The sequence below is a fragment of the Netta rufina genome (assembly GCF_964035555.1).
Source record: "Netta rufina genome assembly, chromosome: 17".
Classification (NCBI taxonomy): Eukaryota; Metazoa; Chordata; class Aves; order Anseriformes; family Anatidae; genus Netta; species Netta rufina.
The window spans coordinates 11,362,554-11,378,426 of NC_140141.1; the positions used below are offsets into that span (position 1 = coordinate 11,362,554).

Here is a 15,873-nt window from a genome sequence, read left to right on the forward strand (position 1 = left end):
GTGGTGGAGAGCAGGTCCCAGCAGGCAGCACCCAGCTCCCCCATGGCACAGCGCTCTGCCACCATCCATCGCCAGCACTCAGGACCGTGAGCTGCTGTAATTACCATTATTAATTCTCCCCTCCCTTCAGGATGTATTAACTGCAAATTGAGAAACGGGGGAGGGAGGAAGGGAGGGAGCGACAGGAGTCCCTGGACTTGATAAATCAGCTGCTGGTGGAGAAGCGATGCCTGCACCTTGGTGCACGCATGGTGCAGCCCCAGCCCGCAGCCCAGCGCCTCCCCCCACTGGCTCCCAGCCCACCCAGGGCCCCAGCTCCAGCCCTGCTCGCTGAAGCAGACCCTCGTTAGCCAGGGCCGAGGGATTTGGCTGCTCTCAATTAACACCACGTTTGCCCTGAGCGAGCCAAACGTTACCTGCAGAGGCATGCAGGAACAGAAACAAAGGTGTCAAAGGCAGTTGGTACAATGCGCTTGGAAGGCACTGAGGGGCTTGTGTTTGTGTCACACCACTCTGTGGAAAAGTCCTGAATTCAAACCGGATCTGTTAAGCTATTCCAAACCTCATGTGGTTTCACCTTCGCCCAAATTAAAGCCAGGTTGGATGAAAGTGACTGGGAACAGAATTAAACAAATTAGTGATACGAGTGCCTGCACGGACCCAAAGCAATTGTCCTTGGTAGTGGCCAAGGTCTAGTGGTTCCACAGAGGTCCCAGCCCCACTGCCAGCAGTCAGAGGAAGCTGTCCCACCTGAGGTTATGGAAAGAAGGCTGCCAAACGTCTCTCAGACTGAGGGGCCCTGAAGACCCTTGCCAGCCCCCAGGACAGCCATTTCCAAAGCATCTCAAACCTGGTGCACCCCACAACTTGCAGAGTGCATCTGGTGACGTCCAGGGCTTCATCCCCTCACAAGCACAAGGCAGCCGTAGGATATGACTGGAAGAGCAGAGTGAGCCCCTGTGCTAACATTTGGAGACCTCACTGCTGAGAGCAGAAATGGCCTGAAAGAACAAAGGGGAAAGTCCCCACCTGTTTGAAGCCTGCTGGTTCTGCAGCGAGGCTGCTGACCTGTGGCTGCACTCGCTCGGTGGAGGAGGCGAGAGTGCCTTGCAATATAACCAGAGAGGTTTCATGTCACTCCAGACAAACAGCTCCACAGCACGCTCCAGACCAGGACTTGGATGTTCTTATGCAGCACAAAGGGAGGCGGGGAACAGTAAGTAAAAGCCCGCTTCACATTACCCTCCTGACAAAACAGGCCGCTGTCAAATTGTTTGGAGACTGTGAACAACAAGAGCATTCACAGCGCACAGACTAATGCCTTTCCTCTGAAGGGAAAGGGACAGACAGCCCTCTAGTGTAAAGCCAATGCTAACCATGTTTGTACAAGCATGGGAACCGTCAAGCATCAATCATGGCCAGCCCCGTGCCGGACACGCACACTTGGGAAGGAATCTGTGCCAGGGAGGGGGCTTTGCTCCCCATCACTGCTTCTTCCATCACCCCTAAAAGCAGGATGCTGCCATGGAGATGTGCTGCTGGCTTTCAAGCGATCATTTTGCTCTGCAGACAATGTTAACAAACTATGCATTTGTTATTATGATTTCAAAAGACACCTTCTGACAGAGGAGCCTTCATAGCCTGACACCAGCACTTGCAAAAGGCTTCTGAAATCCTGGCTTGCGTGGCAGCCGATGGCATGTCTCTGACAAAGCCCCCTGTGGTGCCTGGAAGCAAAGAAAACTGGATCTTGGGCCTCCAAAGATTTTTCCTTTCCTCTCCCTCCTCCCATCTATTTGAGAGTCAGGCTGGGTTCGCATCTTTACTGCGCACGTTGCTGTGTTATGCGCGTGGTGTATTGTACGTGGCTCTGATCATCACTCACGGCCTTAAGAAAGACGCACAATTAAAATCAATATTTAAAGTCATCAAACAAGCACACACAAATTTTAACAGCCACACAATTCACTCTGACATAACGACGCAGGGTGCAGAGTCGAGAGCTGTGCTGGAGTGCCGAGAGCACAGTTCTGCCCACAGTCTTCAAAATTTAATGAAAACACACCATTTTTAAGCACTTTCCCAAATCCAGCTCACAAAATCTGTCACTTTGATGTGAATGGTCCCAGTCTTAGACTAATCAGTCACTTTTACTTTCTCTTTAGTAGCTAAAGACGCAAATGAACTCCCAGCAAACTGCACAGCTTCAGGAGAAGAATTTAGCAGCCAGATGGTTCCTGCAAAAGATTTGTTCTTAACAACAACAACAAAAAAGTTAACTAGTTTCCCCAATGAGCAGCACACGGGAGAGGATCTGACAAATCAGTAAGCAATTCTGAGCTGCTATCTCAGAGCATCACTTCTACTGTATTAGTGCCCTGTCTTCCTAGACCATCATGTAAATTATAATTATTACTAATAACTGATCAGTTAGTACACATCCATGCTAGGCACTATAATTATCCTGTGCACTCAGGAAAGGAAAGACAGCATCAAATTTGAATGCAAACATTCCTTAGTTTCCAAAGGAAGGTGTAACACAAAGAGATGAAAGAAACCACAATTGTTAAAAAGGCATCAAGATTCAAAGAGCCATCCGAGGGAAGGTTGAATTCTCCCGAGATGGAGCAAAGCTGTGACTGGCTGGAAACTTCCATGCAGGCGGTGAACCTCACTACACTGGTGTGATGTGTTTGCTTTCTCTTTTTTTTTATCTCCATGTGGAATGATAGCTGTAGATGGGTATCAAAACATAGCTAACAATAAAGATACTCCAGACTTTCGTGGAGACCTCTGTAGATAACGTACAGAAACATGCAGTGCAAGTAAGCTTTTCTGCAAGGAAGCAAACAGCAAAACAAGGATCATTTAGCAAAAGGACTTTGACCATCTAAGGATGGTGGGGGGGGGAAGGAAGAAGGGATGCCATGTCAAGGGTTGGTTTCTTAGCTATCTATGCTGGAATTTGGGCAGAAACAAGGGGAACCAACCAGCAGAGGGGAGGCCTGGGGGCTGTGGTGCTTCCCAAGATGAATATGAGCAAATGGTGGTTCTAACTGTGAATACAGCAACTACATCCCGGGCTGTGTCAATGGGTGTGTGGACAGCAGAGTGAGGGCAGTTATTGTCCCACTCTGTTCAGGACTGGGGAGCTGCAGCTTGAACCCTGTGTCCAGCTGTGGGCTGCTGAGCCCAAAACAGACATGGAGAAACCAAAGTGATCTAGTGGAGGCTTACTTAGGTGGTCAGGAGCCTATAGCACACATCCTGCAAGGTCAGGTAGAGGGAGTCAAGGTGGCTGAGTCAGGCAAAGAGGATGTGAAGGGATAATCATATAGTGGCCTACAACTACTGAGGAAGCAGTAATGTTGGAGCTGAACACTCCCTTGTGAGGCCAGGTGACACAGCAAGGAGCCGTGGCCAAGAACTGCAGTTTGGGAGATTCAGTTTGGACATCAGGAAAAGCTTCTTAATCCACTCCTGCACTGGGAAAGGCCAGAAAGCCTCTGTCGTTGGAGATTTCAAAGACTCAGGTAGGGAAAGACCCCGCTGACTGAAGCTGCCACTGGCAACAGCCGTGCTCAGACGGGGAGGCTGTGCTACAAGCACCAGAGAGCCCTTCCCACCTGCACCTCCAGGAATGTGAGGTTTGTCCTCAGAGAGGTTACTGCCACTGCACAACATCCAGGAAAGGTTTCCAGCAAACACTGGGTTTGAGGTCTATAGGGAGGACTGGCAGCAGACATGGTGCTGCCTAGTCCCCATTGCTAGACAAGATCAACAACGTGTGCCTACACGAGGTGAGAAAATACTATTTTTGCTTTATACTAGAAAACAGTGCAGCAGCCTGGAGTACTTGAGTGCTGCCCAGTCTGAGAGGGAGGCACTGCCAGCTCCAGAAAATGGGAAATTGCACTATTTTTTTTTCTTTTGTTCTCTACTGCATAAAACCGGATGGAGTAACAGAGGGTATTGTTGCATTTTTGAGGCTTTTAGCAAATGAAATCTGAGAAATTGCTTTAACTAACATCGGTGTGGGAGACCATGCTGGGAGAGCTGTAACTAGTTCATAAAAAATACCTCCAAGTGCTCCACCTCCAAAATGCAGCCAGAAAAGTGGACACATCCGAGACCAAAATGTAAGGAAATGCCTTCTGTCTTGCCCAGACTGCGACCCCACTCTCAGCTCCTTCTTAGTATCAATTTAGAGGACTTATAAAAAAGATGGAGAGCAACTCTTTGCTCAATCAGATAACAACAGGACAAGGGTAATGGTTTTAAACTCAAAACAGGAAGATTTAGATTAGAGTTTAGGAGGAAGTTCTTCCCTCAGAGGGTGGTGAGGCACTGGAACAGGTTGCCCAGAAAGATTGTGGGTGCTCCATCCCTGCAGGTGTTCAAGACCAGGTTAGATGAGGCCCTGGGTAACCTGATCTAGTGGGTGGCATCCCTGCCTATGGCAAGGGGTTGGAACTGGGTGATCTTTGTGGTTCCTTCTAACCTGAGCCATTCTGTTATTCTGTGATCAAGCTCCATGCCTTCTCCTGACACCACAAGGACAATCACTCACTCCCATCAAGCATGGTCCCAAGCACTACATGCACCATCACTCCTGCTCTGACAGCTCCACCACTGCTGTATCCAGTGACAGTCAAAGAAATACCTTGACCATGCCAAAGGGACATGGGACATAGTCCTGATGCAGGCCGGGTGGAGAAGGGTTTGAGCAGCCTTAGCCCAGAAGTTGAACAAGTCTGAGCTATGGGTGAGAAGAGGACAACTCCATCCTTGGTGGTACTCAGAAGTTGACAGGACAAGCCCTTGAGCAACCTGATCAAGCTTTGACATTAGCTGTTGTAGGAGCAGGCTAATTAGAGACCTTCAGACACCTCTTTCAAAGTGTTCTACAAATTTTTTGAAAGCATATCTCCTGTAACCCCCACCCTGCCTGACCCATGTAGAAAAGACCCTATCACTGCTGGGGGGAAAGGCTGCAGCCTGCTGCTTGCCAGTTTTCAGGCTGATGTCAGCCCCATACTGTTGAGCTCCCAAGAAACTATACTAAAAATCACAGTATGCAAGTATTTTCTTGCTTTCAAAATTCTGAGTGTTTTGCACATGCTTGTGTAATGATTTGGCTTTTCTTGACAAGCAGGAAGGCTGCAAAATAAAACTGAAGTACTTTTCTAATCCCTTGATTCCAGGAGCAGAGACCTAAGAGAGAGAGTAAATACCATAAAATCTGCTGGCGCTATTGTTCAGCTCCAAGCTGCAATGCAAAGGTTGTGGGGAAGGCAGCCCAGACCAGAGAGACAAACCTGCTGTTGATGCAGCAACACCCCTAAGGAGAACATCATCAGTCTTGTTGCCTGCCACTGTGTCACTGCTGAAGAAGCGACTGGCAACAGCACAGACCTGCACGTTTTAGCTCTGGGCTGACCTTTACGCACATTCTGGGTCCACTGGGAGATAACTCAGCATCACTCTCCCAGTGTTAGAGCTGGAAAAACAGAAACTAAATTACAGAAAATCTGGCTGACCTGCTCAAGGATACAGGGAAGTCAAAAGCAGACGCCAGAAGCCCGGATTTCCAGGAGCTTTCTAAAGGCAAAGTGAATAGGGACAAAACCCATGCACACCACATGACAACGCTTTGTGCCTTAAACCCGGGTGGGACGTTTCTATGCATGCTGTGCACACACCAAATGAAATATCTGTCACTTTGATGCCACCCTGCTCTGAGTCCATGTATCATCCCTGTACACCACCATCATGGATAATCAGCCACACAAAACTCATGCTGCTGCATGTCCCTGTCACCATAAGAAGACACCAGCGCAAGCTGAGGTGAGTTTGCACATTTTAGCAAAGTCAGTATGAGTTGGCTGGGCATCTCTATGCAAACATGGGAGGATCCACCCTTTGCTTCTTTTTGCTGACTGTGACTTTTCAGCACAATTGCCTCTCTTTTCCTTCAGTCTCTGGAAACCTCCAGGAGTTGCAACCATAAGCATGAAAGGGAAGGAGAGGCCGGGCTCTGCACATCACAAGCTCCCTCCTCCCTCCCACACTTGTGTGTGTCTGTAACGTGTTTGCCCTGAAGCCCAGTTACTCACAAATCCCAGACAGATCCAAGTGGCTCCAGGACACAGCACGGAGCTTTCATGTGGACAGGAAGGAGAAGCCCTAGTGCAATTCCCAGCCCTTGCAGGCACCATACTGTGATGCTGCCTCTTACGGCTCCTCTTTGCAGTGGCACAGGATACTCCTGCTCCACTGTACACATGTCTCTTGGATAAATAAACCCCTTTACAAACATCAAAAGAAGCACTTGGCACTCAGAGATATGTCTTAATGAAGGTGACAGCAGCAGAAAGCATTGCAAATCCAAGGGGAAGAGAACGCACACCTAATTAGAGCATCTCCTTTCTTCTCCCTTCAGTTCCGCCTCCGGCTGGTTGTGCAGGGTGAATCCTGCACTCGGGCTGCAGCTTCAGCCTCTCCTCCAGGATGCACCATACGGCACGGCAGGGCTGAGGTACACAAGCAATGGGCACAGCAGCCACAGGAAGGCTCAGCATGGAGATTAGAGCTCAGCTCTTTGCAATCTTCCTTGTCCTGCTTTGTGCTCAGGCTCTGGCTCAACTGATTTTCCCTTTCCCTCCTCCTCTCCTTCAAGGCTCAGGGTGGAAAGGGGAGGAGGACGCTGTGCTGTTCAGGGCTCCCACAGCAGTATTACCATGCCTGCAGGGTGTGTGGCAGCGAGCCTGAGAGCCGGGCTTTGGAACATCCTTCCCCTTCCCTGCCCCTATTTTATTTTCCTGTGCTGCTTCTGAGCCAGAAAAGGCGGAAAATTCACAGAGGTGCTGCTGGATTCGCAGATTTTGCTTATTGTTTTCAAAGGCTAAATGGCTGAAATTATCATTGGTGTCAGTAGATGCTTACAGAGGAATGAGACCATCATCGCTAGTGCACTGAAGTGTTATGGGAGACGTTTGTGGGGATGTGAATTGTGGACCCACACAGACCTCCAACCAGCTTCCAGCTCAATGGTGAGCCACCAGGCTGAGCATCTGGACACACAACCATTCCCACTGCCCCTTCTGAGCACCTGCTTCTGAGCAGGGCAGGTAGCAGACCAAAACAGAGGGAGGCACCTCGGTGGTGCAGCAAATTGCTCCCTTCTTCCCCATGCTCCTTCCCACTGCTGTCACCTTTGCACTTTATAAACAGTCTCCTGCACAGGTTCCCAGTAGGATTTCGCTCTGGTTATGCTCAAAGAATCTGAGCACAGGAAGCAGGTCATTAATGAAGGACGTGGCTTGTAAGGACAGAACTGCCCTATTCCCTATGCTGGTGGTCAGCAGCTTGGGCACCTGCTGCCCACAAGTCACAGCAGTGGAGATGGCAGCCTAATTTACTTATTTTCTGGATCATCTTTCTCTGGTGCTCTTAGAGGTCACAAAAAAAATATCTTAGACATCACAAAAACAGCAGGGACACAACCACATCTGCACTGATACAACCCTACCGCATGGAGCAACACAATGGCACCTCAGCCTTTTTGCCTCGATACTTCTCTTTAAAAAGCCTCTCCAAACATATCCTTGGATGGTCCCACAGAATATAGGACTAAGGTATTGTTCTGTCCAGTGGGGAATGAGGGGACAAAGCTCCCAAAATAATGAGTATCCTTGATATGAATGAATATTGTACAGAAAGGAAACATGAAATAATACCCTGATGAATGGTGTCTTCTCTCAATAAAAAGAAAGCTGTTCTCACATCAGTGAATAGATATTCTCTGAGTTGGGTGTAGGTTCTCATATTATAGGCTTTTATTTTTATAAGAAATTGTATAAAGAATAAGCATGGAAAAACCTCTTTCAATATAAATAAATTGTGTTAATAAAGCAGTAAGTGCTGAGAACACCAGGTGAAAGCTCTGCCTCTAACTGCCCCTGGTGGCTATTTCTGGCTTACAGTGCACTTGAAGCATCCAGGCAGCCCACGGTGGGAAATGTAGTCCAGATGCCATAGTGGTCATTCACCTAAACATAATCTTCCAAGGTTCACAAGGACTTTACAGTCACAACTCAGAAATCCAGGCAACCCAAGCAACTCAAAAACAACAGAGGAAAAAAAAAAACTCAAACTCAAACCCAAACCCTCAAAGCCTTGTTCTATAAATAAAACCATTGTAACACAGTTTCTGTATTTCATTATCTTCAGTGTTTTTTTCACATTATGCTGGTAGCAGCCGGAAGCACAGGGAAAGTCACAGCGCAGAGGAAGGGCTGTGCTGCAGCAGGATCACAAACGGTGTGAGGCAGGAGGCTGTCCTGGGCACCCGTACCACACCCATCACCTGGGTACCACTCTGCATGGCTGACAACCTCCCTACAGCATCACGGCAGGCAATCAGCCCACACCCCCAGCTTGGTACTTCGTGTACACTCACAAAACCACTGCGTGCAAATCTAACGGGTAACCCATACACCTATGGCACAGCGCACAGCAAATGGATGCTGAAATACCAGTATCCGCTAAGGGCCCACAGGAGAAGCCATCACTGCAGCCTGCCCCCAGGGTGTTTTCGAAACAGAAATAAATTGACAGTTTCAGAACTAAAAATGATTGCAATTATCCGAAAGAGATAGGGTGCCATTTGGATCAGCGCTTGGGGATATCCCTTGATCATCACAAATATATTAGCCAGAAAGCTCTCAAAAAAAAAAAAATCTATTTGTGTCAGTGATGGAAAAAGGAAGCAAGCAGAAGATGGCACACACGGGAAGAGACTCCACACAGCAAGAGGCTCTGCATGTCAAACACTCCCTTGTCCAGCAGCTTGGACAGCAGTGGAGCTCCTATGCGAGGCTGATCGCTCTAGTTAAAAAATTGCAACCCCTGGAGGACTGGCTTTCCAAAAGCACACCTGGCTGGCACACGCTTCTCCAAGCGGCCCGAACCTGCAGAGTGAGAGCGTGTGTTCCTCCAGACATAGGTCTTTATTTCGGGTTCTGCCCGGAGAGACTGCGAATGGGCAAAGCCACGAGTGCACAGCGGGGCACCCCCAAGAGCAGCCGCAGCCCCCGGCTGCTGCTGCCGGCAGAGCCCCAGCCCCATCCGTCCACACCAGGAGATGGAACGGAAAAGCTGTCTCCAGGGCTGCCCGAGCAGATGAAAAAGGGCGATTTTCTGCGGGAGGAGGAGGTTCTGCCAGGCCTCTCCCCCACCCCCCCGACGTGGGGTCCCCCGCTGCACCCCGAGCTCCTCTCGCTAGTGGGCACCGAGCTGAGACGGAGCAGGGCGGGGGGGCCCTGAGGGAGGGGCCCTGAGCGCATCCCTGCCGAGCCCCGGTAATCGCCGTCCTCCGCCGCGCTGCCGGTGCCGGGGCTCCCGGAGCCTCCGCGAACTTCCCCGGCCGGAGGCACCCGCAGGAGGCCGGGGCCGGCGCTCAGCCTCCGCTGGAGGTTCGGGAGCGGAGCCCCGCTCCTCGTCGGCCGGGAGGGGAGCGGAGGGAAAGCCGGGCTGCCCCCGCCCTCCTCGCAGGCGCCGCGGTTCCGGCCACCTCCCCCAGCACGGGCTGTGCCCCTCTGGGAGGCAGCCTTGAGAGCGCAGGTCGCCGCTTCCCCCGGCCCGGCCTCCTTAACACTTTGCCTACCCCAACCTCGGGGGGAGCCTGGCCACCCCAGGGCCGGGCCGAGGAGGGGGAAGAGGGGGGAGTCCGGGGCAGGAGGGACCTCAGCCTGTAGCCCCGCTCCGGGGATGGAGCCAGCCGTGTCCCCCATCCAGCCCCGGTCTCTCCTCCGCTCCCCCCGCCGCCTCTCCCCGGCCGGGCTCGGGCAGCGCTGCTAGGGGTAGAAGCGTCGCCGGGCCCCCGGGGTCCGGCCCCTCTCCCCCGCGGCGGGACCTGAACGCTCCGCCGAAGAAAGTTGCAAGGAGGGAAGTTCCCGGTGCGGTGCGAAGTTGGGGACGCGCCCGCCTCGCCCTGCACTGCCCTGCCACCCCCCCGGGGAACGGGGGAGCCCCGGCGGCGGGAGGGGAAGGGGAGGGTGGGGGGAGGGAGGGATACGAGGGGACGCACCTACCTTCAGCTATCGCCCTCTTCATCTTAGGGGTCGGGGAAGGCACGTCTGGAGGCGCAAAGTCGAGCGGCAGCCGGTACAATCCTTGCGAGAGCGGGGCAGATCCTCGTGCAAAAACTTCAGCCCGAGCGCGGAGCGGCGGCGCGCGGGGAGGGGGCTCTCCCTGTGCCGCTGCCCTCGCTCATCGGGGGAATGAGCAGCCCCCGAGCTGGAGTCAGCATCCAGGCGAGGCTCCCCCTCCCTCCCTCCCTGCCTGCCTGCCTGCCTGCCTGCCTCCTCCCTCCGTCCTCCCTCCCGCCCGCCGCACGCACGGGGCCGGGGCTGCGGCGGATCCCGCGGAGGCAGAGCCGGCGGCGGCGGCGGCGGCGGGGAGCGCGGAGCCTGCTGCACTGTATCCCGGGAGCGAGCGAGCGAGCGGGGCGCGGGGCTGGAGAGGCGATGAATGTTTTATGGGATCATGTGGTTTGACGTGAGAGGAATCAGCCTAGATCGGATTTACTGGCTGGAGGAGTGAGAGGGAGGACGGGGGAGACGGGCACGGGATGGAGGGAGGGGCCGCGCCGGGGGCAGCCGGAGCGCGCAGGGCCCGCTCCGACGGCGGCGGCGGCGGCGGCTCCGCCACGGGTGCCCGCGGTGCGCGGCCGCGGGCCGGGCAGGGCGGCCGGCGGCTCATTCCTGGAGGAGAGGTGCCCCCTAAAGGAGGCCGCGGATAGGGCCGGTCGGGAGGATGCCGGCATCGGGCCGGCCCGCTGCCCCCCTTCCCTGAGCTTCCCCCCCTCGCCGCCCGCAGGCAGCCTCCGGAGCGGCGCTGGGAGCCGCCCGCAGCCGCTCGGCTCGGCTCGGCTCGCACTGAAAGCTCGTGGCAGGCGGAGCCCCGGCTGCTGGAAGCCCCGGCGGGGGCTTTTTCTGCAACCGGGCTCCGCTCTGGGGAGGCTCCAAGAGACGGCGGAAACCGCAGCGCCCGCACCCGCTGCGCTGCAGGGCCCCGTGGCCGGGCGTTGCTGCTGCTGGTGCGGGGCCGCTGCGTTCCCCGGAGAGGCCCGGTAGAGGCAGAGCCCGTGGGCACAGATCCCATCCGAAAGGGAGAGCTCTTCCCCTCTCATCCCGTCCCACCCCCGTGTTTGTGGGACCGTTCTCCCATGTGCAGCCGGGACAGCAGCTTACCTCAGTTTACCTACAAAGCATGATGTTTACACTGGTTGTAGACAAGGCAGGGTGAAGCTGGCTTTTCCATCCTCATCCCTCCTCCTAGCTTCCCTGTCCTGGAACATACAAACGCTTACTGCATGGGCAGCTCCCATCTGCAGTAGTCCAGGGTAGCAGAAAGACACGTCTCATGAAGTTGAACTCATTTGCTCAGTGGGCAAAGGAAGAGAGAAGGATGGTGCCAGAAAAAGCAAGACATTTTGAGCATGACGATACAGTGGCTCTGGCCCTGCTAGTGAGAGGTTTCAAACTACCAGATATGTATATACATATGTGTGCATGTACATATAGGTATACATGCTATTGAGTATTCACTGCTCTCTTACGATTTCTCACCCTTATCTTGACCACCTCCAGAGCTGCTTGCATGCAGTGTTTGTGTTGTGACCATAGCACCCATAGCCCTACAGTATCTGCGTAGAGATGGCCCCAAAATGAGCCAGGAAGCTGGTTCTCCTTTGTACAATGCCTCATCTCATCACAACCAAAGACCTGTGGGTACTTCAATGTGCACAGTCATCTTAAAAAAAAAAAAAAAAAAAAAAAAAGGAGAAAAAAATGCAACCAAAGGAAGGCCCAGCTGTGCACTTGAGCCAGATGGAGGTAGTTTATCAAGTGTGGGCTTTAACTATGCAAACAACCTAATCTGTCCAAAGATTCCTGGGAGGTATGTCTTCTGGATGGCCTCCAGATCCCCTTTGCTGATGTTTTACCCATCATCCACAACCAAAGTGTAAATACAGAGCTGGGGAATGGCTTTCTTTGGGATATAGGGGAGGATCATCAGAAGCGGGACCAGACCAGGAGGGCTGCAGCTGGCAGAGCTCTGGAAGGGGCCCTCAGGTGGGATCAGGAACTGCTGAGCACAGCAGCAGTGTCTTGGCTGACCTGGCTGAATGTAGGTTTTTGTCCCATGGTGTTTGGGGTTTTTTTGCACTGTGTCATCACAGGACTTTCAGTGGCACCAGAACAGAGATGAACTTGGCTTTTCTCAGGACAGAGCAAAGCCTGCCACATGTAAATGCAGCCACGTTCTCATGCAGTAACACTCATTGTTGGAGACCTATGTTTTGGGGACTTTCTGGGAACATCTGGAAGCAGGATGTGTTTTAAGGGATGTGTTGCCCTTGTGAAATCTCTGCACAAGCAGTTGTGTCAGGACTGGGTGTGGGGGGAGACTGGGGACATCTACCTTCAGAGCCTGGCTCAGAGGCAGGGCACTGTGGTACCAGGAGCCAGGCTGGGGAAGAAGCATGAAGGGTGAGACAGGAGGACTGTGAGGTGTTGTCTTCTATTCAGTTAAGATACGTGGGTTCAGATAACTAAGAAAGGTGCAAATAACCCTGTCCAATATGTCTCACATACATAGCTACCTTGCCTTACAAACCTTATTAACATTTTCTCATCTGTCAGTCAGAGAACCTTCCCCTACATCAGTCTCCTGAGCCACCAGCTCTTTCTTTCCCAGCTGCAATTTTCACTTCCAGTTCACCTTTGAAAACCCACCAAAAGATGAGCCAGGAGAACTGTAACCACCCAGACACCCGCTAGCATGGTCCAAATGTGAAGGTATAGCCCAGTGCCTTGAGACCCCATTCTCTCTTCCCTGGAGATGGGAGATGACAGCTGGGGAAGGTAGGGGATGCCTGTTGCTCTGAGCATTGTCTTTTCATTGTCTGGATCCTTGAAAGCATCCAGAGGAGGGCAACGAAGCTGGCAGAAGGGCTGAAGGCACGTCCTGTGAGGGGAGGCTGAGGACACCTGGATTGTCCAAGCTGGAGAAGAGGAGGCACAGAGGCAGCCTCACTGCTCCCTGCAGCTCCCTGGGGAGGGGAAGTACAGAGCGAGGCACCAACCTCTGCTCCCTGGGGACCGATGGCAGGGCACACTTGTCTTTGTGTTCTCAGTTCCCTCTACTCATTCTGTGCAAGGGCAACCTCCAGCCGTACCTCTGCCCATCCTTTATTTCAACCTGCACCCCATCCAGTGGGTGCTGTCCTACCCTACCCTTCACATACTGCGTGCAGCTTGGCACCATACATCCCCTCTCTTCTCTGCTGGTCCTGCACACACTGCCCAAAACATTAAATGAAGGAGAGAACTGCCAAGGGAGAACTATGCCCTCACAAGGTCAAGCTCTCCTGGCTGGATGGGACCATGGTTTCAATGCTATTTGCTGTCTCCTTTGGGTGCTCAGGCCAGTCTGTGACAGGTTACAGCTCTGCTCTGAAAAAGCAGGAGAGATGTCTGGGAGTTTAACGTGTGAAGGAAAGGTGAGGTCTGGGGATAGACAAGGAGTGTTCCTGTACAATCTGCTGGTAGCACGCTTTGTTGGTTTTTGGACATCTTCTGGGGAAGGGAGGGAGGATGATCCTATCCTGCCCTGCTCTGTCTGCTGTGACAGCCTAGCTACTGCACGTTACGAATGTGCCACTCCTCACTTTTGAACATACCTTCAAGCACTGATGTTTGAGTAGTGCTCTCTGACATTGCCATCCCAAGTGGTGCATTAGGAAAGAGAGGTCACCTACATGCAGAGCATGAAGAGCACTGTAGATAAAAGGACCTTGGAGCTGGGATCATCTGGGAGAGGATGGGAAGGTGAATAAGAGCACTGAAGGAGTTAACTGAAGCTGTAGTCACAAGGCCAAAAATTACAGGTTCTACCACAGAGGCAGCAGCCTGTGTGTGGCTGTTTGGCTGACATTTCTGAAAGGTTAATCTCGAAATGGAGAGAGCACATCCGCAGAGGGCTGGGCCTGACTTTTCTTGCAGATTCCTGCACCACTTTGGGCAGGTTTGAGACCCAGCGTTTTGCAGCACAGAGGTCACTGTGAAGTAACAAGGTGGCTGTGACCCTGGCATGCAAAGCGGTGCACCACAGTATGGTGGTGTCTGTGCTGGTCCCAACCCTAATGCGAGCTGGCTCTCCAAGCTCATGTTAGAAGAGACTGGTTCTCCCCCGTGCCTGTATGTGGGACATTTGCACTGTCCATTTCCCAGCATGGCTAACTAAGCATTGTCTGGCAAGGAGAAAGATTCTCCCAAGCAGGAGATCTCCTGGGAGACCTGAGGTGGCTTGCAATTACAGCATGAGTAGTTCTGTGCAGCTCATTTGCAGCTTGGAGAGGAGCCAACATTCACTGAGATCAAGAGACACCTTGCTTTGACTGGATAATTACATGATCGTCTCTACCTAAGTCTTAATCACACTTAGATCAATTCTCTTCCTTTAGATTGTGGCTCTTGTTTGCAAGGCTTCAACTGCTCATTTGTTTTCTTTGTCCTTTTTTGTGAGCAGAGTGGCTCTGACACGTTTGGGGCACATTTCTGGGTCTAAGAATGCTAAGGAGAAGGCAGAGGGGAGACAGAAAGGGAGAATCACAGCTTCACACATGCACTAGGGGAGTGTGGGACCTATACAGTACATGCATGTTGCCGCCTGTGCAGTGAAGTCATCTACATCCCAAGAGGTCCCTAGCACTGGGCCCTGTACTCATGTGCAACAGGGAACCATTCAGGCAGGCAGCTCTCTGGTCGGCTGTGTGTCCTCTGTGAGGGAACAATACAGGCAGCAGCAGGTGAGTTTTGCCTTTGCAGTGAGCACTGATTGCCACATTCGCTTGTGTGGGAGCAGGACCAGTGTCTCAGGTGGAGCAAGGATGCTCTGACCTCCCAACAGGAGAAGAACTGTGAAGTTCCACGTCCTGCTCATCCCTTTTGGGATGGGTAGAAACTCATCCTATTGTTCTTTCTTCTGACCCCCTCTGCCATTCCTCAGGCACCCAGACGTGGCTTAAGACCAGCTTCCTGGGTCCTGGGCCCTGGTGTGAGCTTCACTTGGCTCAGACCAACCTCCTACTGCAGGCAGGAGACTGTCTGTGTCAGTTATCTCAGCCCAGCAGTGTATCATGTTAGTTCAGAAAAAAGCACTGAATATCTGTATTGTTCTTATGTGCTGTTTTTTGTTGTTGTTGTTGTTGTTGTTGTTGTTGTTTTTGTTTTTGTTTTTTTTTCCTATTGCCATGAGAAAATGCACTAGAGCCTTGGAGTGCCTGGATGGGCAAAGCAGAGTGAAAAAACCTTCCCTTCTCTCAGTGCATCCAACCCCTGCATAGCCAGTGATTCCCCACGGATGCTGCCTCTCCCAGGAAGGTGAATTATTAGCCTCATAGCTTCTGCTTCGTGATTTCTCTCAGATTTCAGGCCTCTTCTGCGTGAGCAATAGGGTCAGGTTGGACGAGTCACTCCTGTAAATCATCTCAGCACTCGCTTCAGCCTGACACTTCAATCCCTTCTTGTCATGCAGCAAACAGTTCCTACCTGGTCCTGGCAGCACTGCAAAGACTGGAACCCTTCAGAGCATCTTTAGGACAATGAAGGGAGATTCATCCAGGCATCTCTCATAGAAAGCTGCTTGGTTTAAGGTGTTAGGGGAACTTTAGCCGAGAGTTTGCACATGGCTTGGAGCTGCCCTAAGCTTGCTATGTCCTGACTGTGAAACAACAGAGAACAGTGGAAGACTTTGGAGAAGGGGAAACACAAAGCCCTAAGAGGTGTCATCCAGTGACTTTCT

At 52.3% G+C, this 15,873-nt stretch overlaps 1 protein-coding gene across 1 annotated transcript in view; it reads right to left on the reverse strand.

Annotated features, from left to right (window-relative positions):
* The window catches only part of RTN4R (reticulon 4 receptor), a gene marked incomplete at both ends in the record, with an annotated part of 73,298 nt that extends 62,470 nt beyond the window's left edge, over positions 1–10,828 (reverse strand). The window contains 2 exons of the mRNA XM_084297443.1: positions 10,095–10,175; positions 10,591–10,828. Coding sequence (XP_084153569.1) covers positions 10,095–10,175; positions 10,591–10,828 — 319 coding nt within the window. The remainder of the gene's footprint in view (positions 1–10,094; positions 10,176–10,590) is intronic.
* Between the last annotated feature and the right edge of the window lie 5,045 nt (positions 10,829–15,873).